We start from the raw sequence: 25,552 nt of genomic DNA on the forward strand, positions 1-25,552 counted from the left end.
GCCTGGTGTCACAACTAGGCAAAGCGCCTCTGCTAGATGCCGGTCGGAGGTGAGGTCGGCAAGGGTGTTCGTGCCAGCATTTATGTAGAGGTACAAGCTGGGAGTCTGCGCTGGAAGGCCATGTGCGATTTTTATGCCCCGCATCTTCAAAATCACGAGGTTATTAGCCTGGCACTTCGTAGGGCAGACGTATGGTTCGATGTATAGAATCTTAGATTACATAGGTTGTCGGTGTAGGTGAAGGAGCGTCTTGGTAGAACAGCGCAACTTATAACCTGCTCACCAATTGAGAATGCCGAGAAGTCGCATGCAAATATCTGGTAGTGCGCCAACTTGACTTTAGTTGCGTAGGTGTGGGTCGACTATGAGGCCCACCATGCGGACTTTAAACCTCTGATGTATTGGGAACGCCTCACCGGAGGCTCCCGCACCCACCGATAAAGGGCGCTTAACCTTGCCGAAGCCCTTTCTTCCCCCTCCCGCTAAGCAAGGGAGGGGGGAGGGAGCCTCCCATTGCTTACGCTTGGGTGACGATTGCTTTGCGCGAACTTTAGATTTTCCAAGGATAGAGCGCTTTTGTTCGTAGACAGCGCCCGTCGACTTGTGAGCCTACACAAAAAGACCCCAGCTCCGTGGTTTTACCACACTTACCCCCGGTGGAACTGGGTTCAATGTTTGGTTCTTGCGTTCCTTTTCTTCAAGGAAGGCATTGTGTTAACCCGCTAGGGTTTTTTGCTTTTCTCATTTCAAACACGTTATGTTTCAAAATGAGATTGCCCAAAAAATTTAGGCCAGTTGGGTAAAATATATAATAATGTCATTGAACGAATATACCAACTTCTGCTGTCTTGTATGGAAGCTTGGGGGCATCGCTGAAGCAGCAGAATTGCCATCCCGACGCACAGAGCGTCCCAAATTGCCAGAGAACAACTGTGGTTATCAACTGCGTTTGCGAAAGCATCATTTGCAATTGAAGGCATTTGCATTCTCACTACGCCTTTGCTCTACGGGTATTGTTGTCTAATGTTGTAGCGGGAACGTTCAGCAACTTGGCGTGGTCCGCTACCTTTCGCTCAATTTGCGTGCGAGCGCCACGAAGATGTGTATTCGTGAAAATTTTGAGCTATACTACACCGCGTTCCAGGCATTGCCAGAAGCGCTTGCTTCCTTCTCTTAAATTATTGCGACTCATGGCACATAAAAATTGTGAACCAGCCCGCAAGCCCTAAACTTACCCAACAGCTCACGCTCTATTGTGTTTTTACGCGAAGCATGGAGCATACAAGCTGGCTCCCTAATAGCGTATAAATGACCTTCGCTAGCAGCCCTGTTCTTTATAAGCGTTAGAATATGGGTGGTGGCTCGGTATTACACGCTTTGCAGTCACGTTGTATTGGAGTCTTATTTCTGGTCACATGCCGAAAAGACACTGATTTTTTTTCCAGCGCGCCATTTATTCCATCGCCAATAGAATAACCCCCATATACATATAATGCGCGTACAGCATAATTACCACCGTGGAGTTTAGCCTTTAAATATTAATTTGAGTTCCACACCTGTAGAATTGCGCAAACAGCGGAGCTTATTTCGGCACGGTAGAGGCCACCATCCGCAGACGAGTGCGTTGCCCTCAATCCCACATGCTCGGTATGCGCGTACTCCCGTCTCGCCCAAAAAGGAGTGCTTGTTTATCGGTGTTTAGATGTTGAGTTCGAGCTTGCGTCTGCCTTGCGCACGAGCCGAGATCTTGCAGTGGACGGGTGTGGAATCTACCCGAGAACATGTCTGGGCTCGCGGTATCTGACCAAATGTGGCGGGCCGGCGGAGGGTGCGTACGGCCTAAGGAGATACCCCCCTCACGATCCTGTACGGCGAACTGTCGTTTGACTATGGCATGCGTATTTGGTTCCCTCGGCACGCTGCCAAACATCTCCCGCTGGAGCGGAGGTCCCTCACAATGCCAGGCGCCATGGTTTGTACGTTCTGGAAGCGCACCCACGGAGGTGTGATAGTGTGGCGTTGCATATATACGGAGGTGCACATGAGGTGCTTGCATATATCTTAAACTGAACGGCCGTCGCTGCGGTGGTACAAAGTTTCACGCTCGCCTCGGGTGACTGGTATCATCGCGAGATATAGCGAGCCCAGAAACAGCTCCGCTTCGTTGAAAGCAATACGGGAAGCGAAGTGCCTGGGTATTGACGTTTTTTAGTCCACTGTCCTAATTTACCTCTAACGACTCACTGTTTTGAGACACCGTTGTTGACGCATGTGGCGGGTACTTCTGGGCCAACTTCAAACCGCCTGGAATCCGATGGGCATTTTGAAAGAGCTCAGTCATCGATCAGCCAATCTGAGGCATTGTAAAACGCCGTAACACAACGCCCTTTGTCGTTTTGAGTAAAAAAACTAAAGCAGTTCCACTCATTTTGAAAGCCTTCGACATCCGACGCAGCGATTCGCCAGCGCCTTTTCTTGATCAGTTTCAGTATTAGCAAGGCAATGATACCAAAAGTACTCAAGTGAAGGCATCGCTGACGCAGAAAAGGCCAATTAAAAGATAGTAGATTGAGTGTTCATAATTTTGGGTAATTAATCAATTATTTCCTTGTGTTTTCTGTATTTTATATATTGCTTACGTACATGCGGCCTATCAACGGCAGCCTCCATTTCAACGGGGCAGCGCCACGATCCCTCCCAACAATTTAATATGTGTAACCTGCACGTCCGTTGCGCAAAGTGATACACATCAGCTTCGCAACGCCAGGGGCACAGGCTGGATGCCGATCACGGCGTTTACGTTTTTGAAGCCTCTGTTTGGGCACGTGACACCGTGACCCCACCCGGGCTATGACGACCAGCCGGACTCCTTAAGAGCGCCGCAGTTAAAATCTTTTATTGGGCCTAGTAAAATTAAATGGTGCCGGCTACCGATCACTTCTAAAACTTGTCCCAAATGCCGAGTATGGTATAACCTCTCGCACTTTGAGACAAACACAGAATTCCTCCCCAACTTTTCGGTTGGAGAAGACTGCAATTGACATGGCGTTTTCTCAAACAGTTCCGCGCAGAAAAACACTGACGGCGACATGCATGTATTTCTTTGTGGAAGACAAAGGCCATTGGCTGCTGTATATGTTGGCGATTGTACCCTAGATTCTTGCGTGCGTCCTCGCAGTATACACGCAAGCGGCAGAAGAAGGCCGGAGACTCCTAGCTTTCTCCCATTTGAGAGACATTGTAAGGTGTGTCAGCTTTTTATAGGGTGTCTCACCCTACTCAGTCGGAAGGAACTTGTCACGGAACACAAGTGTTCATCACCTCGGGTTTTATTGCCAGTCTGAGCGTATGGCCCGATTGTTCCTCCCAGTAGCCTTGTGAGAGTATTAAGAGCTCAGCCGCGCTTGTCCTTCACGAAGGGAAATCAGAAACTCTCGGTGCATGGTCACAAAATATAATAAGTAAAGCATTTCCACTCAGTGTGAAAGCTGTCGTAAGTGCAGAGCAGTGATTCGCTATAATGTGTGGTGGCGTTCTTATCCACTCACTTCTACCACCCATCACGCACTTCGCCGCCCTGTCTTACTCCTTTCTAGATAAATATGCAATTCAAACTTCCCGCTTTTGCAATGCACGCGCGCCTCCTGGCTGAAACTGCGCCCGCGAGAGTTCTGTTCTATTCGTGCTTACTTTAATTTTGGATGCTCGGGCTGTTTTGCTTAATTTAGCACTAGTAATTTTTTTCTTGCGTGTCTGGAGCATTTCTGTGTCATTTTGAACGTGCTATTTGTTTCTTGCGAGGCCGCTTTTTTCGCTTACTATCGCAAAAACCAACCCAACGAACGTTATTAAATAAATAAACGCTGGCGCTGCCAGTTATATACAAAGATTTTGCCCTAAATGTAGCTAAAGTTTTCTTTGCGCTACACAACGGGGAGATGCAGGACGAGTGCAAACGGTTCAAGAGGTTGATAAGGTTATGACTATTTAAACCACGTTCTTTTTGAAGCGTCAGCATGGCTCCTTGACGACGGTAGACCAGGCTCTTCTTGGGTCTGTTATCTCGCTGCGCCGCCTTTCGGCAGTCGCTTGACATCGACAGTTAGCGAGCTACGACGACAACGGCAGCCCATAGTGTGCTTTGAACTGAAAATGGAGCCTCCCAAGACTTACCAATTGTATTTAGTATCTCCTAAAAACAATGTCTAAACATAAATCTGTATGCAAACGTGTCAGAAATTTATCCTTGCGTTGCTGGGTCAGAACCCGATGTGTCACAAATCGGTGTGTGAGAAGAAGCCTGTTTCTGTAAGTGTTCAAAGGACAATGAGGGCTCGACGCAGGAAAGGGCAGGTGCAGTGCAGGAAAAGGATTTGCATGAAGCCGGACTCCTTCTGACCCTAAAAATATACTGAACACTCTTCCTATTTGGTCGCCACACATTTTCCAACTCGATCACAATAATTACCGCAGCTTCGGGGCCTTCAGAGTCATTCGTCGTCGACATCGGAACCTTGCTCACTGTGCAAATGTTCGTCAAGTACGAATATGTTCCGCATTTGGACTTTCATCAGCCCCCAACGCTGAGCCCAAATACACTTAATATTGAACTTCACATGGAATCACCATGCCACATTGGGACTTCTGGTATTACTGAGTGGTAAATAGTGAGTAATGATTTGTAAAAATTATTTTTTTGACATGAAATGTATTTTTTTAGGCTGAAGTCGTCCATCCTGATGATGACTAATATAATGATGACTTTGTGATCTTCTATACCGTTATGCAGACCGCTACCTGGTGGGCAACGTGAACGTGTTCATCATAGCTGGTACAATGAGCACAACCTTGACGATGTGGTGGCTCTTATTAGTTTTTGCCAAACACCCCGACACAATCCAAGCAAGGATCCAACGAGAGATCGATGAAGTGGTCGGATCAGACCGAAGGCCCACGTGGGAAGACCGAAAGCAATTGCCTTTCACCCGGGCTTGCATTTGGGAGGTGGAACGCTGGAAAACTGCCTCACCGCTTGGGTTAGCAAGGGAGTAAGTCATCAATTGTTTATCTGCCAATGCCATCTCTTGTTGAACCTGACTCAAAAACGCACCAAATCGACTGCAAAATATACTGAGAAATGAAAACGGCCGCTCAATTCTTTTTTCATGCCGAAAGGAAACTGTTGCTAAGATGTCTTCTTGCTAAAGCCGAGAGGCATCATTGGAAAGTCTTGTGAAAGTGGCTAAAACTATCATTCAACTTTTAGTTAAGGCACCCAGTTTAAGAAGTGCCAAAAGCAACAACCCAGCCTGTTTCTTAAGGCAGTGCGCCGTGTCATGTCCAACACGCTTTCAGTTCGAATGCAGTCTGCAGAGCAAAACGAGGATTTGCTTTAAATACCTATCACATGAAGGCAACTTTATTAGCACGTGCGCTGGTTGTTTAATCTAGTCCTTATTCGACAATGCCATACATTGTCAGGAATGCTTATGTAAACGTATTTTCTTACGTGCGATTCTGTCTGGTGGCAAGACACACTTCGTTGCGGAAATTAGGGAGGCCAAGGTATTTTCATTAGGGGTGATAAATTTTTCTGCTGTGTTTTGTTTGGATATCCGTCCTGTATACTATCTGTTTTTTTTGTGGTGGCTCATTCGGTTCCTCCTTCATTCTTTTTTGTTTACTGAGCATACTGCCCGCGAATTCCCAGTCATTTCTGTTTGAGTATAAAATGTGCACAGTGACACGAATAATTCATATGGAATTTCGTGCTGTGGGTGGCCGTTCTTTTTCCCGTCCATGCCTTTATTTTGAAATACCGCACACACATTGTAGCAACGTGCTGAGGAATTCGCCGCTAATTGATCCAGTGGCAGTTTTGGGGCATTAAGGAAGGCGGGTTGACCGCATGCTTTGAACCCTTTTACTATTCTCTGCCATGATTAGTTGACCGTAGGGATACTCTGATGGTGCTCGGAAAAATGCCTTTTGCGTTTTCGGGAACACTTGTGTCTTTTAATGTTTCATACCTATCTGTACACGGCTCTGTGATGCCGATTACCAGTGTATATCTGCGTTTCACACTTTCAATCACTGAGCTGTTAGTCGTTAATAAACAGATAACTGCTTTAGAAACGCCCGTGTTATCGCCTTCAGCCTGAGAACCATCCTGGCATATGCACTGCTTGTTGTACCGTGCTTTGGGATACAAAAGGTCACTCGACTAGGCTGATCATTTTTTTAGGGAATGCTGTTTCTGCTGTAACAAGTACAAATCACTTTTACAATGGTCACTCAACGAAATCCTCCAGCACCACTATCATTACTCTTTGCGGGTGGCCTTTCGTCTCATTGAGCGCGATTTGTTGGGGTAGCATCTTACAATCTCACTCAGCCTATATGCGATGACTTGGATCATTGAGCACATACAATCGCACCTACAAATACATACGGAGCTCCATAACCAATATTGCGGTAATGCTGCAGATTGGAGAAGTTACATATAGCCGTAGCTCCAATCTAGAGGAACACCTCAAGGAGGAGCTTTATCGCATCTGCTGTTTATCTACCCATAGTACAAATCCCCCGACTTGGCCAAATTCCCAACCTTAGAAACAGTCTCTACGCTGACGACATCACCGTGTGCGTCAATGCGGAAATTAGCATAAATTTAACAAACCTTGCAGGAGTGTGTACAATTGCTGGTAACGGTAGCCTATAAAGCTGGTCGGGCACGCTACCTTAGCAAATCGGAGTGGCTTTTACCAACCCCCAAAGCATGACGCAAATTATTCCTGAACTTAATAGTACACACACGATATAATCCCGCACCAGAATTTGCCACCCTTCAAAATTCCACGAATGCTAAACAAAAATTTCACAGCGAGTGCGCAACTTCTGCGAAACCCTAAACGGGACGTCACCCAAGGTTATGCCTTATCCGTAGAATTTTTCATCTCTAAAAAGGCAGTTTGCCTTTCATGAGCGAAGGAGTAAACAAATTTAGGAAGAGCGAAATTAATTACACCAAAGCGAAAGTGTCCAGCGAATCTAGTAGTTAGTCCCCCAAACTATTAGCGAATGAAAAAAGTTATGTCTAAAGATGTATTACGTGTATTGATGTATTTTTGTGTTTTTTCTTGTGTATCTTCGTTGAACATGCGGGGTTTGGGCTTGCCATTGTGCTTTAAGTGATATTTCTGTTTTGCCTGTATTTGTACGAATTTCTGCTTTCTCTCTCTGCCCCCCCTCCCTCCCACTGTTATGCCTCTAAAAGGCGCTGTGGCCACTATAATCAATAAATAATAAGAAGACTCCCCCAATTCCTGCCATACTCGAAACCCTTTGCGAATCGGCGCTTCAGCCTCTCTACGCGCTTCCACTGCTATCTTCATGATCTTAGGGGTACACAGCACAGCAGAAGAGCTCAGAAACGGTCCCATTCTAACCAAATGGGTAATTTATCTGAATCCCCAAACAAAAACCACATTCTCGAAGAATTAGGAAATGAGCTCATAAATTCTCGGAATTACAGGTTGACGGTGTCCCCTGAACAGTAAGATAAGCAGACTTCAGATTCACCCCAAGGAAAACGAATGCCATATACCATGAAAAAAGTAGTGAGCTGAGGGAAAACGGTGTGCAGAAATGCTTTCGCATAAAGTGGAGAAGCGAAATCTACACATATGGAAATTCAGATATTGTCCTGCATGCACAATTTCTTTAATCAGTAATCACAACACCTCTTGCTACCATTCCTAAACTTCCCTACCCTTCTCACCTCAACCCGCGGTGGTGGCTCACTCACTAAGGCATTGTGCTGCCGAGCACGAGGATGCCGGTTCGAATCCCGGCCGCGACGGCTGATTTACTGATGGAGGTGAAAAGCGAAAATGCCTGTGTGTACGAGATTTCGGCGCATGTTAACGATCCCCAGGTGATCAAAATTAATCCGGACCTCTCCACTACGGCACGCCTCATCGCGTGGTTTGCGTCGGCGGGGTAAGCCCTACAATCAATTAATACCTTCTTATCTCAAATCCTCAGCTCCGGAGTGGTGGCTAAAGCGCTCACGGCAACTATAATGCGGACCTTGCCACAATCGCCTCCGATTCTAAGATGAACATGCAAAATATTGCCGTAGACTTCTTATACCCACAGGCATCAATAATTATACAAATGCACCCATGGCAATTACCAGTACAACTACTATGAAATTCCATGCTCGCTTGCGTGATCTGGGAAAATAACGTTCTCATATAATGGTGCCACATCCACCTCAGTCAGCATGGTCTCATATCGAGAACAAACAATGCATTGCTACCTCTGTCGCAGTAAACCCCCCTTTGCCAATGTGCTTCTGACACGGTAAAACGTGCCGACGTTGTGGTTCCGCCGAAGCAGTACCTTTCGGACCCCAACCAAACTCACCTTCAATACTGTTGCCTTGGCACCTTACCCAAGTGCAAAGCTGCCGGACGCTTTACAACCCTTCCCGACATCATATGAGGATGCATCAGAGACCCTTTTCCCATTTGCTCCTAATGCGCAGTGGGTGAAGGCGCAGGCTAGCTCAAACAAGGAGATCAAAATCTGTGTGGTCATGAGAGCCACTAACGTAGTGGCCCGGCATAAACGGACGAAAAAAAGGGCCTTCTATCAGCTCAAAGGGCCATAGAAGCGCTTTCTTTCACGTTGTCGTTCGCAGCGGTCAAGTTTGCAATGCACTGCATATCTTACGAGCGCTCCATCTTTTGCAGACGGTTGGTCTCTGTGTCTATTAATCTCTCTCCAGTTTTCTTCGCAGGCGACGCTAGCCGCTTTCTGTAACTACTCATTAACCTCATTTCCACACACTGCTTTTTCCATTGGCACGACTAATCCGGCGCCGAGTACTCGTGCATTCGTCAGAAGAATTCCGACTAAACTCTAATAAATATTCTTAGAACGCTGCCATAGACGCCAGTTATTCCAAGGTCAGATGATTTTGTGAAGTTTGTAAGCTTTCCGGCGGAAAAGAATGACATTGGTGGCTCCCGAGAAAGAATTAACAAAGAGGACACACGATATACATTGACGGTAAACGTGCATCAGGAAATGCGCTGATAATAAGCAAGAATAAGTGGCAACAACGGATTTTGTCGTTGTTCTGAGGAAGTTTTTCTAATAACGCGTATCGTACTCGTTGTGATTTCCGGAAAGGCGGATGCTGTTTGCTCGGCTGCTTTTCGGCTAATGACCCATTTTTCTGACTAGTACGCTTGCTGCCCGCAGAGCAATACTTCGTCACCGAAATCAGAACGCTGTCGTGAGTTTTGCAGGCCTGGAGGGAGGTACGGCTCGGCATTGAATTGTCCAGGCCGTTCGACGCTAGCTTTAAACTCACGGAGTAGCCGAATTCTCCTCACGCTTTCTCAAGGTGTTTTGCTTTCAGTGTATATGTTTAAGTTTTTTTCTTCCCCGCGAGAAAAGTAGCGGTAGCGGTCTACTCTCCTAGCACCTCCTAGAAATGAAATATACACTTCCAGTACTCTTTAAGATAAGCATTGCGGATCACGTGCCAGTAACAAACACAAACTCAGGAAATGTCAACCCCTAGCTCTGCAGAAGTTTTAGTACCTGTTACCTCAGCCACCCCTGCGCGAAGAATCTCTTTAATTTGCTTTCCAATCTAGTGTGTTTGAATTATGTGTTGTAATACGTGATGAATATGTCTACAAAAGGTCAAGGTCAAAGCTACATACAATGTACTTTCGTGGGCGGTGAAGGGAGTGTTGATTTCACTGACAAAAAACTGAGTGACCCAGCAACTGTAACATGGCAGAATGTCACGCCCCTCACGTTGAGTACTTTCTATTCCAGCATCTTGAACATAAAATGTAGTGACGTATACATTCTCAGGCGGCTGACGAAGCCTACGATACATTTATGGCTACACTCAAACGCGTGTATTTCTGATAATTTCAAGGAAATCGTTGTTAAAAAAGACCGCAATGCACGCAAACCTTGGATAACCCAAGATTGCATAAAAATGCTACATAAAAAAACAACAATATTTAAAAAGTGTCAAAGCACTCAAAATTATTCTGATTTCGCTGGTTTCGAGCAGTTTCGTAATAAAATAACTCGTTCGTTAAATCTGAAAAAAAAGATATCTGCAGAAGCAATTTTGCCGCGATTGCATTGCTGCTCGGGAAGAGCTCAGGTTTTGAAAAAGCCTAACTTTTTACTAAATAGAGGGTATAGTGCACATGACACTAAAGAATTGAACATCGAAGGCAGCTTGAAGTAACGCTTGGAACTTGCTGACAAATCCAAGTAATTCTTCAAAGAAACTGTGAAGACTTCACTCAATCCAAATTCTATGGGGCAATCGTTACCCTCAAAACCTCATAATATATTCCTACAGCCTACGGATGAACAAGAAGTTTGTTTAATTTTTTCAGCTCTTAAAAACAGTACTGTACGTGATGTATACAACATTTAAATCGCACCTGTCAAAAATGTTATTTACATCATAGCTCCTGTGCTTGCATACATATATAGCTTAGCATTATCAGCCCGATGCTTTCCAAAAATGATGCAGAAGTCTATAGGGAAAGTATTGTACAAAAAGGGAATATGAATGGTACAATCAACCAAAGGGCCATTTCAATACTCGACGAGGTTTCGAAATGCTTAAAAATATTCCATAAGCGCATCGTGAATTTTTGTTCGAAATATAATTTAATCTCGTTATCGCAGTATGGCTTCCTTCTAGGTAAATCCACGGAGACAGCACTGCTCGCTCAAAAACAATGCTCAAAAACAACTGCTTTGAAAAAAAAAGACTTGTGTTTTGGTGTCTTGGTGAATTTCTCGAAAGCGTTTGACTGCCTCAGCCACAACACGGTTTTCAAGAAACTTTATCTATATGAAATTCGTGGCATCCCAGCTCTTCTTATGAAATCATATTTTCAGTATCGTGAACAGTGCGTAAAACTAGATATTTTTATACCTTTATTTAGGTCAATCTCAACTGGGGTGCCACAAGGTACTGTTTTAGGGCCATTGTTATTTGCCTTGTATATACACGATATTACAATAAATAATGTTAAACCATTTACATTATGTATGCTGATGACAAAAGCATATTGTTTACTGGAAGTAATCTGCAGAGCTTAATTCCACTTGTGAACATTACAGTACAGGACATGCAAGCGTGAAGTTAACTGCCTTTTATAAAACTAACGAGAGAAATGCCATTCTGTTTCATACGCGAAAACTTCCTATTTCTCTTGACTGTCTTCTATACTTGGGTGAAATTGGTATTTCGCGTGGGGATGGTGTAAAAACCCTTGGCGTGTACTTTCATAGGGATATGTCATCGGATGTTCACGTAGATTCCGTTGTAAGAAATATGGGTAAATGTGTTGGTTTTCTTGCCAAAATGCGTTCCTTCCTTCCAGTGCTAAACACACTACTAATTTACAACACACTGATCTTGCCTCGTTTGAATTATTTTTTTTTGTGCGGGGATCGGCCTCAAATACCAACCTCAATAAACATCGTAAGCTTCATAACAAAAGCAATTAGGTACATATCTAACGTAGAATACTGTGCGCCTCGTTTTAAAATAGTGCCATTATACAAAGTTTTTTATGGTTACTTGGCCCTTCGTTACAAACGAGCTGTATATAATAACAATGAAAGCTGTTTAAGTGTGTTTCATCTGGAGAAAGCTATTTCGGTTTATAAAACTCGGAACCAAGATTACTGGTACACTTCTTTCTGTAGAACGAATTTTGGTCGGCAAATGCCTCGTTATACTGTCCCTCAAGTACTCAAAAACACTACTTGAGAACAAAATTAGCGTAGAACGCAGTAGTATCCATGTGATTCGGCAAGCGCTGTTGTAGGTTGCTATTGTTTCTTTTCTTCTTTTTTATTCTTTTCTTTTTTCGAGTTAAACTGGGAAAGTGATAGTTGTATGGTGGCTCTAATAAACTTTGTTATTGTTTTAATGTATTTTTTCTCAGAACTGTGACATGTGTCCTTTCTTTATACAATGTACGTTTATGTAGTGCACTTCTAAATATGGCTAAGTTTTAACGAAGGCATTTTGATGCTTGATAATAATTCCAAGTTTTTTAATTCCTGCAGTGTTTCCTTTTGCGTGTGTGTGCATCTTTACTAGTGTATGCGATGTACCAAAGTTTGTGTTCAAAATCTCGCTGTCTGAAATTTTAAAGGCGGGGCTCGGGCTTCCTCAATTGAAACAAGTCGCTTTTTTCCCGGGACTACCCTCCTCCACGTGACAAAACGAAATAAACGGAAACTGAAACATAACTAATGCGGTAAGAAATTGAGGAGGAAGTTTTCGGTATAGTTTTCGGTGTTTTTAAATACGCCTTTTGACTGTGTACAACGGCTCATGGCGGTACCTACGTTTATACCAACATATTACTACTACATTACTTTGCGTGTAAAACCCAATATTGTCCAGTTTAGTTATACTCGTTCATTAGCGCAGTTTCAAAGGTTAAATGAAATACGCCTCTAAAGTACATGCAACGTCGTCTGAAGCATACATGGTAATATTATCTTTTCTGTTTGAAACATTTTTCTGATTTCTTTACTTGTATCTATTGGCCAAAATGCGGGAGCTGATACTTTCATTTTTTAGGAGCTCGGAGGACGTCGTGATTGACGGATACTTCATTCCCAAAGGCACTACTGTGATTCCAAACTTTTGGGCTTGTCACAATGACCCAGCTCGTTGGAAAGACCCTCAGAAATATAACCCGCAACGCTTCTTGAATGAAGATGGAGATATTGTATCACAGAAGCCAGAACAACTGATACCATTCAGCTTAGGTGAGAAGCCGTGAAATATTAGTAATTTTGGAATGTCCTTGACTTGTCCTTTGTATGTCTTCTCTTATGTGATGTGCTATTATTTAATTAATTAATTTTTTATTCTTTATTTGTGATTTCATTTATTTATTTTTATTTATTTATTTATTTATTACCTTTAATTTATTTATTTACTGTTTTCTCCCGCGCATTAAGGTATAGTGGTGGCAAATTCTGAACTCTTTATTTTTCTTGGAGATGGCAGAATAAGGACACATCGCTAATACCGTCATACAAACACACACACACACACACACACACACACACACACACACACACACACACACACACACACACACACACACACACAAATAAAACATTACAGGGCTGACAGAAATACTAAAAATCACATCCGAAGCATTGCCTACTGTCCTAGGTAGCAGCTTATTCCACATGCTTAACAGACCGGAAGAAACAAGTTCTTAAAAATGTCTGTACAACACGTTTCAAGACATTTTCACCTATGGCCACTTTTTCGTGAAATAAGTGGTGGTATAAACAAAAAAGATGCCAGCAATCATGCCCGTTTTCTAAATATGAATACGATAAAATAAATTGTTTTTTATCCTGTTCATGTTCACTCAGCGGCTCAGAGTTAAGCTGTTTTTGTAGTAATGTAATACTGAAGCGGAAATCAGAATCAACGTCGGAAAATCGGTTGTCACGGTTGTGAACATTGTTTAACATTTCACAAAGTAGGGAAATTGTACGTCATGAGCGGTGCAGACGTCTTCAATAATGAATCTTGCATTCTTTAGACAAAGTTGTTTTACTTTAAGGGGAGCGGACATTAAACTGCGTCGAATAAAGTTAAGATTTGGGGAAGCAGAGAAAGAGACACGTCCAACCTGCATTTTCCAGGTTAGGTTGGACCTAAAGTAAACACGGAGTTAGTTTTTCAGAGTGTGAAGGTTCAGATTGTCAGGGAGTTATTTTATTAGAGTAGTAGTACGGTGGCGGGAAAACGTTATCTGGTAGCATTTTGCTACATTGACAGTCATTTCTCATTTTTGACACCTGCGCCGAATATAAAGCAGGTCGGTTTGAAGAAGTCTTGTATCAAGTAAAGTTGTATAGAGTTAGAAATGGCACAATCATCAATATACAGACGAACTTTGCAGCTTAGCTGGAAACAATATCTTTGATAAATACAATGAAAAGCAGGTCCATAAGAACAGAATCCTGCTGAACTCCGGGAGGAACACTTGCATTATCAAATTGGGATAATGCAAAAAAAGAAAAGAACATGCTGTGCGCAATTTTGTAGTGTACATTACCTTGCAGTGTAACGCGAGGAGAGATAATGTGTGTAAAAGCGAGAAGTGAGGACCACCCACAAAACCCCCTAAAATCGAAATACCAAAATGATTTACTCGCTTTGGCCGAACAAGAGAAAATATCCGTAAATTGAACAATCTAAGTTGTGCAGAAAAAACCAGCCGGGAAACCATATTGACACCTTGTGAAATAGTTACAACCGAATTGTGTGATTATCACACAACTAATTGTGATCAAAGATTTTTCCGCACACACTAAAAGTTACAAAAGTTGAGCCACCACCATACGGTATATACAGTATGCTTTTCGAAGAGAACACCCCCTGAAGTTGTCAAACTCAATTCAACGTACACAAGCGCCTTGGAATAATATTCTAACTGTAAGGAATTCGAAATGAGAATTAACCAACGACACTGCCAACGAATGTTTCATGGAGTGACAGTACGGCGTGGTCGTAGGCGAGGTGAAAATGTTCGGTACGTTTTTGATACCGTGTAAGTCTTAAGTTCTTAAAATTCTCATTCAATTGGTGTGATATTCAATGTCATGGATAGGGGAAAGTCGATGCTCAGAGTTATTGACATTTTTTTAGGTGAAACACGGAAGAAAAAAGCGGTACCAATACAGATTTTATTAGAGATAAATCGAGAATCCCCCTTCAAGGACATCAGGGTCATGATGCACGAGCGATACAAGCTACCACAAGAGCTTTGAGCAAAAGCCTAATGTGAAGGCATTTGGATCCTTCTGACATGACTTGCAGAACGGGAAAGCCAAGCTCTGGGGGTTGAAGAATTCTTACGAGATTAAAACGTATCGCGTAGTACCGCGAGCGTATCGCGAGATTAGAAGGTATCGCGAGTAGCTATTTTGATTCACGTTATTCAACATAAAGTAGCCATGCAGACTAAATACAAGTTTGCTATCTTCAAAAGATTTTGTGTTTTATAATTGACCCAGCGCTTGAACGGTAGCAGACGATTATTTATTTAGTATGACATTAAGCAATTTTAGTTAAAATTTTCATTTTCTCTACAAACTGTGTGGTTTGTTGTTTAGTTTGTGTTTTGTGTTGTTGTTTAGTTTGTGTTGTTAAAAATCATATCACAAGCATTGTCTACTATCCTAGTTAGCAGCTTATTCCACATGCTTAAGAGACAGGAACAAACAAGTTCTTAAAAATGTCTGTACAAGACGTTTCAAGAAATTTTCACCTATGGCCACTTTTTCTTGATATAAATTGTGGTATAAACAAAAAAGATGGCAGGACTTATGCGAGTTTTTCTAATATGAATACGATAGAATAAATTGTTTTATTTGCTTTTGATGTTCACTTAGCGGCTCAGAGTTAAGCTGTCTTTTTAGTAATGTAATACTCAAGCTGAATTTATAATCACCCTCAAAAAAGCGCTTGGCACGGTTGTGAACCGGTTTTAACATTTCACAAATTAGGGAAATTATGGGTCATGAATGGTGCAGACATCTTCCATAATAGATCTTGCATGCTCTATACAAGTTGTTTTACTTAAAGGAGTGCGGACATTAAACTGCGTCGAACAAAGATAAGATTTCGGGAAGCAGCGGAAGAGACACGTCAAACCTGCGTTTTCCAGGTTAGGTTGGACATAATGTAATCACGGAGCTAGTCTTTCACAGTGTGAAGGTGCACATTGTCAAGGAGGTATTTTATTAGAGTTTTAGTACGGTGGCGGGAAAACGTTACCTGGTAGCATTTTGCTACACTGACAGTCATCTCATTTTGGACACCAGCGCGGAATAGAAACCAGGTCGCTTTGAAGAAGCGTTCTATTAATTAAGGTTGTAATAGCGTCAAAAATGGCACAATCGTCAACATACAGGCGAACTTTGCAGCTAGCTGGATTACATTATCGTTGATAAATACAATGAAAAGCAGGTTCATAAGAACACAATCCTGGATAACTACGGAAGGGACACTTGCGTTATTAAATTGAGATAATGTAAAAAAGAAAAGAACATGCTGTGCGCAATTTTGTCGTGTACGTTACATTGCAGTGTAACGCGGGGAGAGATAATTTGTGTAAAAGCGAGACGTGAGGACCGCACACAAAGCCGTCCTAAAATCAAAATACCCAAATGGTTTATTCGCTTTTGCCGAACAAGGGAAAATATCCGTAAATTCAACAATCTACGTTGTGCAGAAAAAAAACCAGACCATAAACCATATTGACACGTTGTGAAGTAACTCAAGCTGCTGCGGAGCATCGTTTCCCATTCGGTAGAAAGTAATGTCGTCGTGAAACGTGCCGTTCGCTCGATAAATATGGTCACGTAAGGCAACATCGGTTACGCCAATCGGCCAATGTAGTCTGTGACAAACCCAAACATTTGCGTTGGTGTGCTGCTACAAGAAGGATAGTGAGCGCTGTACCAACAGCAGTACGCATCAGTACTTCTGTGTTTGCGTGTCCTTTGGTAACTTCCATTGCGTACGCCACCATTCTTATGGCTTCAGAAAGAATGTACCGTAAATATAAGCCGATTAGCTAATTGGGCAAGCCTGTAAGGCCTGCATTTTTTGCGTTTCGTTTTGTCAGCCTCAGCCTATCGCAGAGGTGGCACATGCGACGTCATAGGTTGTATTCCGGGAAATGAGCTAGTGGGTCACCTGGCCAATACATTTTTTCCTAACTATATAGCTTATTTGAGTGATGTTTACGTCAAAAGTGGTGTGAGAAGGATTCTAACGAGGTAGTCTTTCGAATTAACCAAAGTTCGGTTTTTTGCATGGTCTGTTTAATATTCTAGGGCACGACACGTAACATGTTTGCCTACGTATCGCGGTTGGTATTTTATCGATGGTCTAACTTGTAGTGCCGATGGTGATGCCTGGTGGAATTTCCCCCACTCCACGCATATTCTTTTTTGCTAGCGTACCTTTTTTGCCCATACTTCAATACTGATGGGCAGCGGCCAACTTTAGCTATGGCTGCTTAATTCAGCCTTAGCTTGCAGCCAAAGACATGCTGCCACAGCACACTGCGTGGCGGGCTGCGTTAGCTGGCGCTGGGTTGAACATGGTAGCAGCCACACGCCGGCGGCTGGATAACTGTTTCGATGTCGAGCGGACGCTTGTTTTGAATACCCTCAAGGCAATTTCATTAAAAAGGAAAATGTGTAAATGCATCACTACAATGAAGAAAACAGAAGTACAAAGAAGTACAAAGAAAACAAAGAACACACAGCAGAACGAAACGAAAACGCGTTGCTTAATGTAGCGACATGAGAAAAAAAATGGTTCCAATCCCCTGAGGTACAGGGAAAGGAAGAATCGAAAAAAGGCTTTTGTTTTGCAAGAAGGAATGCCAACTTTGTGCTCATGGCCTTAATGGAAAATACGCATGAAGGGGGATGGAAGCGTCGTGAAGCATGCTGCGTCAATATACAGGGGGATCAAAGTTATGTCGACAGGCTTTTTTAAAAAAGGCGCTTATATTTACGTGAAGACGACCTCTACAGTGAGGTTATGCGCCAGGGTGACACATAAATAGGAGGCAAATATTAATTTTGAAAGCTTAAATAGATAAAATTGGATAATAACTTTTTAGTGGCTTCAGTAACCAGGGATGTTTGTATTGGAATGTTAGAGGCAATCTTGTTTCTACGCAGTTTCAATTGGCGGAATTCATCTAGCGCATCTGTACTCCGAGATATCAAACCGGGAAGTTCAATCGCGGGTTCGCATGATTACGCATGCAAGACAGTCTTTACCGGCGCAAAGCTTCTCCCTTTTCTGACGTGTCTGCTGTGTACGGTGTTTAGTTCGACAAAGGGGTGGACGCACAGGAAAAAGTGATAACTGGCACACATTCATTCTTCCCTGAGTTATCACAATCTACAGTGATTGGAACCGCTATAAAACCAGAGAACAAAAGGGAGGAGCTATGCGCCGGTCTTGACTTCTAGCATGCGTAATCATACGAACGGTAATTAAACTTTGCCATTTGGTATCTCGGAATATGGATGCGCTAGAGTAATTCTGTCAATTGAAACTGCGTAGGAACACAATTGCGTCTAATTCTTCAATACAAACATGCCTGGTTACCGCATCCACAAAAAGTTAATTATGCAATTTTAATTAATTTTTTCACTTTCATCATTAGTTACCTCATAATTATTTGTCCCCCTGGGCGCATAACCTCACTGTAGAGGTCGTCTTCGCGTAAATCTAAGCGCCTATTTTTATAAAAAGCGGTTGACTTAAATTTGATCACCCTGTATTTTATTCAATGAGCACAAGCATTGCGCTTTGCGTCGTGACGTCGGAGATGGGAGAACAAAGTTAGTTTTTATACTGGAAACACTGACTGCTCGCTGTTAGAAACAATAAAACGAGCAGCGTCATTCTGAATAATTTCTAGCTGCTTAGGCAGCACTTCAGTACATGGTTCTCACATCAGTGAATCATGGTAAACTCGTAAACGCACATGGAATTCGAAAATACAGGTTTTACCGAAGAAGGGGCGAAAGAAAAATAGCGTCTTGTTTACCGAAGCATTCGGTTGGGATTATTGGTGATGTTCTCAACATGAAGATTCTAAGACAGGTCTGTAGTGATTAGAACGCCCAAATATTTATACGAAGTAACGGCGTCGAGGATTTTACAAAGAAGAATATATGAGCACGCGGTAATGGGGATACGAAAAATTCGCGGTTATGCGCATTTTTCAGTTTGCTAAGAAATAAAAATCAAAATACCAAAATCAAATCTCCCATGTACTGCACCAATATGATATAGCATTAATGTCGGACTGGAGTGTGCGTATGCCAATATCGTTTTCTATTTTTGGAAAAATGACACAATGGGCAGGAAATAAATCCACCCATGATAAGCCGCATTCAGGCAAATCATTTATGTAAATGACAACAATTAGGTGATCAAGAACGCTGCCCTAAGGTGCACCAGAAATAGCCGGGTTTAGAGATAAAATGGTGTCATTGGCCGTTACAAATTGCTGGAGATGCAAGAGGCAGCACTCAATCTTGTTTATTATTCCTGTATTAAACTAGTATTAAAGACCTATATTAAAGACCTTTATTTCTTTTTTTTAGTAGAAGTAACGGGTGTGAGACTTTATCAAACGCTTTTGCGAAATAAAAAAAACGCAGTCGGCACAGGAACGGTTGTGAGGAATGCAATAGTAAATTTTTAACAGAATAGAGTAATAAAGCTTGTGAGTAAGCAAAATTACCTGGGTTTCACATGAAAGAAACTTCCGAAGACCAGGCTGCGCGGGGTCAAAAACAAAGTGGATTAAAAAAACCTGACAACATGAGGATAACTTTTATGTTGTAAGATTTTACACTGTACGCTTGAGATAGACATTGGCCAGTATTATAGGGGGGACGTTTTATTTCCAGATTTAGAGACGTGCCACATTGCCTATTTTCGGATCAGCAGGAGTATTATTTATTTAATGATTGCTTAAAACGTTTAGTTTGGATAAAAAAAGCAGTTGTATTTGGTACCTTTAAGGAATTTAGAATTCTAGCGATGAACGCTACCGGAAGAAGAAAGTTTAAGTGAGTCAATAACCTTCATTATATTCCACTTGGGTCGATCTGCAGAGGTGACATTGGTATAGAGGGACGACACCTAAAGTTGAGTAAGCAAGAAGTGTAAATGGATGAGAAGTCATCTCAAAACAGTTTGTTTAGCACACTAGTACATTCATTAACGGGCATTGGTTCGCCGTTACGTCACTTAGCGTTACACGGGAATCTTCTGTAGGGTTAAGGAGGTGCCAAAATTTCCTGGGATTATTTTGCAAAACGCTGGGAATCATATTTCTTGAAGAATTTTTTTTGCAGTCTTTATATCATTCCCTGGTGAGCGGTAGAAAAACCCCCCATAAACAATGTGAGAACCCGCCGCGGTGGCTCAGTGGCTAACCTGTTGTGCCGCTGTCACGGGTTCGATGCCCGGGCGTGGTGGCCGCTTTCTGGTGGAGGCGAAAAGCAAAAGCGCCCGTGTGTACGAGATTTCGGCACACGTTAAGGATCCCCACGTGGTCAAAATGAACCCGGAGCCCTCCACTACGGCGTGCCTCATCGCCTGTGTTTCGTCGGTGCGTTAAACCTTACAAGAAATTATAAACTATGGGAGATGTCTTTGCGAATTGGAAGAGCCGCTGCTTCTGGTATGATAAGCGCGTAAGATTTGGATTAAACCAGGGAGCGTTCGGTGTACAGGATATTTATCGAGCAGGTAATAATCGCTTTGCCAAGTCAATGTTCTTGCTGTTTAAAAAAAAAACACGCAATTGCATTGGAGCGATCGTTCATCGAATCCGTCTAAGTAATCAAGTATAATTAAATGGAGTTCACGGTTCATTTCTCAAAAGATTACTTTGCGATAACTTCGATTGAAATTGTCGTTTATAAAAAAATTTTGCACTGGCATCCTAACCGGCGAGTTTACAAGGGCTTGATCGCTGAGTCTGAGCGTATATGTTATTTGAGAACATAGGTGACGGCAGATTGTAAGGAAAATATCTAATATATTCGGGGTAGTGGGGGGCTACTGTTGTAGGTTCGGATACTATTTGTGTTAAGTTAAAGGATAAGCATAAATCCATAAAGTTTTGGGCACTAGATGAAAACGGGTTTACAAATGGTGCTGGGGCACACCATTCAGTTTGTGGGGAGTTACATTCAACCAAAGGGAAAAGAGCACATGTCGGGTTTCGGGATACAACCATGTTTATAGCGTTATGACGGTCGCTTACGAACGTGAGCGAAGAATTTTGGGGATGATAGCATGCACGCCAAACGTAGTCTGTGATACGACAGCTTAGAAGACACCCATGCGATTTCTAAAACAGACGTCATATTTGGTAAAAAGGATTCGAGTTCTTTTTGACAGCCACGAGAATGCCAGCTTGTCTTGCGCCCCTATCATGGCGATAAAAGAGGAAATGGTTAGAACAATGAAAAATTTTGCCATCGTGTAAATTCCTAAGTAGCTATTTCAGTTAACACTACACTATCTGTGGATTAAGAAATAATAGGTGATCTACTTGTGTGCAGCGACTGATTAAGCTTCTGATATTGGTGAATAAAATGGAAGCATGCGTTGATTGCAAACTACTACCATTACCCCTCACTACCCGTTATCTAGGTGAAACATAGAAGGGTGGTGGGGAGGTGGGAATATTGCGAGTAATGCTTTCTTGAGAATAAAGAGTAGTTGATTCAATCACAGAATCTGTTATGAGGTCATAAGAGTAGTAGCTATCATTTAAAAGGAGTTTTCTATATGTAAGTTTGAAAGTAGGAGAGTTTGGCTGCGATTTCGCAAAGAAGAATATTTTTTTACAAAGTAGACGTGTTGCGGTCGAAAAGCCTTCGGTAACGTTGACATTGCACGCTTTCTGCTTATTCTATGCATAAAGCGCGTTATTTTTATTTTAAAGCGGAAAAACACACCTATTTTTGAACGCCTGCCTAGGCTGAAATCTGTACAATGCGATGCGCGCGTTCAATGCCACTTATCTCGCTCTGGAGGCCAGACGAGATCAAGCCAAGAATTTTCCCTTCCGTTTGATGGCAGCTTTCGTCTTGATCTGACAACCCATGAAAGATAAGGGGGTCCCTCCCAGCCCTGTCTTCGAGTTCGTCAACTCGATAATGAAGAAAGGATTGTTTTTGAAGGTCGTCAGTTGTAGACTTTACATCAACCTCGATGCATTCGAAAGCTTGCAGTGTGTTTTCAGTGACTGTCAATCTAATTCAAATAGCAGCCTGTCCGGCCTCAATACTACCTTGACTGGCATGAACCTGCCAAACACTTATTTTAAATGCAGAGCATTTCTTTAACTCACGATGTCACCCGGCGTTGTCGGCGTTGGCACGCCTCGGCGTCCGCAACAGCCGTTCCAGGTGCGCCCTCTCCCCCACACCTCCTTGCCTGCTCTCCGCTGCTCCTCGCGTGTTCTCTTGCATTCATCGGCGGTCGCAGTTGATAAGCGCCCTCTCCCCCACTCCTCCTCGCCTGCTCTCCGCTGCTCCTCGCGTGTTCTCTTGCGCTCGTCGGTAGTCGCAGTTGATAAGCGATGGAAGCAAGACCTTCAACTAGTACCTCGACGCAATCCAACATCAGCGCCGAAGCACCAGTTCAAAACGTCGTACCATCGTCTTCGTCGACGGCGGCAGACGACAAGGTGGCGAGGCGGCGGGATGCCGACGCCGAGCGCAAACTTCATAAGCGCGCTGCCGACGCCGAACTTCGTGCACGCGAAACCGCGGCCAGGCGTCAACGTCGACAAGCGGATCCCGAGCAGCGTGCACGAGAAGCAGCGGCCAGGCGTCAGCGTCGAGAAGCGGACCCTTCGAGTCGAGAGCAAGACACAGCTTCGAAATGTCAGCGTCGGGCCGCGGACCCGGCCGTACGGCAACGAGAGCCGGCGGCGAGCAAGCGTCGTCGCCTGGAGGCCGCCGCCGTCCCGGAAGCCGCCGTCGCGGAAGCCGTAGGGCAACGTCAATGGGACTTTGGGGGTGCCGACGCGCGCTTTCACCCCACTATGTTCTGCATTTACACGTGTCCCTCGCGCGGGGGCATGCGACGGAGGATTTTTACTTCGTTATTGCGTATTTGTATTGTGATTATCTGCGCTTGCACAGCCTTTAAAAAGCTGGAATCCTCGCGATTATTGCCAGTAACACTACTAGAACGAACGTGACTGTTACGGATAGGACCAAGGTTCGTTACGACGTCCGCGAACAACAACAATTCACCACACTATAGAGACTCTGTCAGAAGAGCGAAAAGCAGCCGCGGGCAAAGCAACAGCTCAATGCGTTTATGATCTTTATTCATTTCATGCGAATGATACAAGAATGCCCACACTGGTGTGGAGTCGCAGGCGAGAGTTCATTTAAGAAAAGATCACAGGCGTTCGCTCTATCCAGGCTGCTACCAATGTTCCCTGGCGGCGAGAGTGGTGCCAGAAACGCGAGGTCCATTTTAGGCCAGTACTGGACCAAGGCGTATGTCGGCAAAATAGCCTGCCCGCTACCTTGGCACTTATCAAAACCACATATTTCTTTGATCTTGTGCAGGCGCTGTGCGGTGATCTAAAGCGCTTCAGAAACTCACTGAGATGGGTGTTGTGATGTAAAGCTTTTAATAACAAACCTAGACTCTGCTACTCATGTGCAATTGCTGATTTATACATACTTATGGCTATGTGTGCGTCATATTTGAGTTTGACAATAGCCCCAAAATTATTGCTATATCAAAAAAATCATTACTAGCGTACGTATATATAACATGCCAACAAAAATTTGTGAGAGCCTATTTTGCTTCCTTCCTTCTAAATTTTCCACAGGCCGCCGATCGTGCCCTGGTGAAATGTTCGCATCCATGGAGGTTTTTCTGATGGTGGCATTCCTGCTGCAAAAGTACAACGTTGTGCCAGAGCACCCAATTCAGTGCGACATGGACAATCCGGACATTCTTGTGCCAAAACAGGTTAATGTGAGGCTCCGATTTTTGCCTCGCAAACCTTCAAAGGTTGGAGGTCCTCTCGCTCCCACCGTTTAACGTGGGCGTACTAAAATAAAAGCACTTTGAACAGAAACAAAATAAAGACTGCCGAATAGTGGGATCAAGGGGAAAGTAGTTATATAAATGAACTGAACTTTTTTATTATAATTACAAGCAACCGGTTTATTATGCACTGCAAAAATAAAGAATTACTCAAAACTTCATTACGTTCCTAAATAAATGAGAAGAGCCGCGCCGTTGGTACTCTTCCGCACCCTTAAGAATTCAGCGCAAACACTGGCTTAGCTTTGTAAACTCAATCCGACGACATGGCCCCTGTGTCAAACGTATAATAAGCTTGGTGGCATCCGTCATTTTTCATGAACTCCTCAGCGCGTGCGATGGATCACTCAGCTCTGTTTTAAAAAATTTCACCATCTTCCAGTAGGGGAACCCTGAGTATTATGCGAAGCAGCCATGTGGTCGGGCCATTTCCCATTAGTTCAGCTGCGCGAGCACTCATTGCAACGGTAGCAGCTTCTTGGCGGAGTTGGTGTTTTCTTTCGACTTCGCGAGTCAGAAGGTTGGAATCGGCCTGTCGCCGTTGCCATTTCATGGCAGCGGCTCGAGCCCTCTTCTCCGTGTCGCTGTCCGCGGCGCTGACACTGGCGTTGACACTGATCATCGCGGCGTTGCGGGAGGAGAATAAGGGGAGCGGAATGAGTCATTCATACCGCGGAGCTACAGTGGCGCCCCCAGCGGACTATGCAGAGGCTACCGCAGGTGTTGCCATTCGTTGCGCAATTCCGGAGAGGAGCTTCAAGAAGAGAGGAGGAATGCTGGAGAGGAGAGAAGAGTCCGAGAGGAGAGGAGGAATGCCTCGCATATTACTCAGGGTCCCCCTACAGAAAGATGACGACGGTGGTTGAACGCGAAGCTGTTTCGTGATGGATTCTTTGGTTGACCAATCCCTAGGGGCATCCTGCCACAATCACCATCAGCGGGGACCACTCAGGGTTCCTATGCGGGAAGATGACGACGGTGGTTGAAAGCAAAGCTATCTCGTGATGGATTCTTTGGTTGTCCAGTCTCTAGAGGCATCCTGCCACAATCATCATCAGCGGTGCATGGACAGGCATGCGCAGTGGGGGTGTGGTACTCATGGTTCCCCTACGGCAAGATGATGGCGGTGGTTGAACGCGAAGCTATCTCGTAATGGATTCTTTGGTGGCCGATCCCTAGGGGCATCCTGCCAAAATCAGCATCAGTGGTGCCTGGCCAGGCATGCGCAGTGGGGGTGTGGACGCCGCACGGTGGAAGGAGGGACATAGCCCCGACAATAAAATGCTTCGCATCCAAAATCCTCAAAGAGGAGCCACTCCACTCCTCCTACCTACCTACCTACCTACCTACTTACCTAACTACGTACCTACCTACCTACCTACCATCCTACCTACCTGCCTACCTGCGTACGCTTGTCAAGGCGGGCATACGCACTTAGGGACATTGGCCAAGATTTTGGCGACCGCCCGGTGGCTAAAAAACGCAAGAAAATACCGAGCGCTCGTGCGTGCCTCGCGGTGACCAACCTTCATCATCGGTGCACGTTTGCAAGCAAAAAATACCCATTTGGGAGATTGGCCAAGATAGGCCTAAAAAACTCCAACGTTCGTGGGAAGCGTAGCAACACTTGCTCCAAACGAGAAAGACAAGTCATAGTGTAGGCACCAGCAAGGTGATGTCCAATGATTATCAAATTCAAAAAATGATTGAAGCTCACAATTATTGCAACAATGATGATGTAACTGTCGTTGCCGCAGCGAAGAAGACGCAAATCTGCTGCAATCGTGGACT

The 25,552-nt window shown here is 43.9% G+C and overlaps 1 protein-coding gene across 2 annotated transcripts in view; it reads left to right on the forward strand.

The window, feature by feature from the left end:
- The window catches only part of LOC144147325 (vitamin D 25-hydroxylase-like), a 62,327-nt gene extending 38,524 nt beyond the window's left edge, over nucleotides 1-23,803 (forward strand). For both annotated transcript variants that reach the window (XM_077679441.1, XM_077679442.1), the window contains exons 7-9: nucleotides 4,790-5,048; nucleotides 12,665-12,855; nucleotides 23,541-23,803. In XM_077679441.1, the coding sequence (XP_077535567.1) occupies nucleotides 4,790-5,048; nucleotides 12,665-12,855; nucleotides 23,541-23,755 (665 nt within the window). In that variant the 3' untranslated portion in view covers nucleotides 23,756-23,803. The remainder of the gene's footprint in view (nucleotides 1-4,789; nucleotides 5,049-12,664; nucleotides 12,856-23,540) is intronic.
- Nucleotides 23,804-25,552: the final 1,749 nt, after the last annotated feature.

The sequence above is a fragment of the Haemaphysalis longicornis genome, unplaced genomic scaffold (assembly GCF_048455015.1).
Source record: "Haemaphysalis longicornis isolate Haplotype H1 unplaced genomic scaffold, Haemaphysalis longicornis Haplotype H1 scaffold_7, whole genome shotgun sequence".
NCBI lineage: Eukaryota > Metazoa > Arthropoda > Arachnida > Ixodida > Ixodidae > Haemaphysalis > Haemaphysalis longicornis.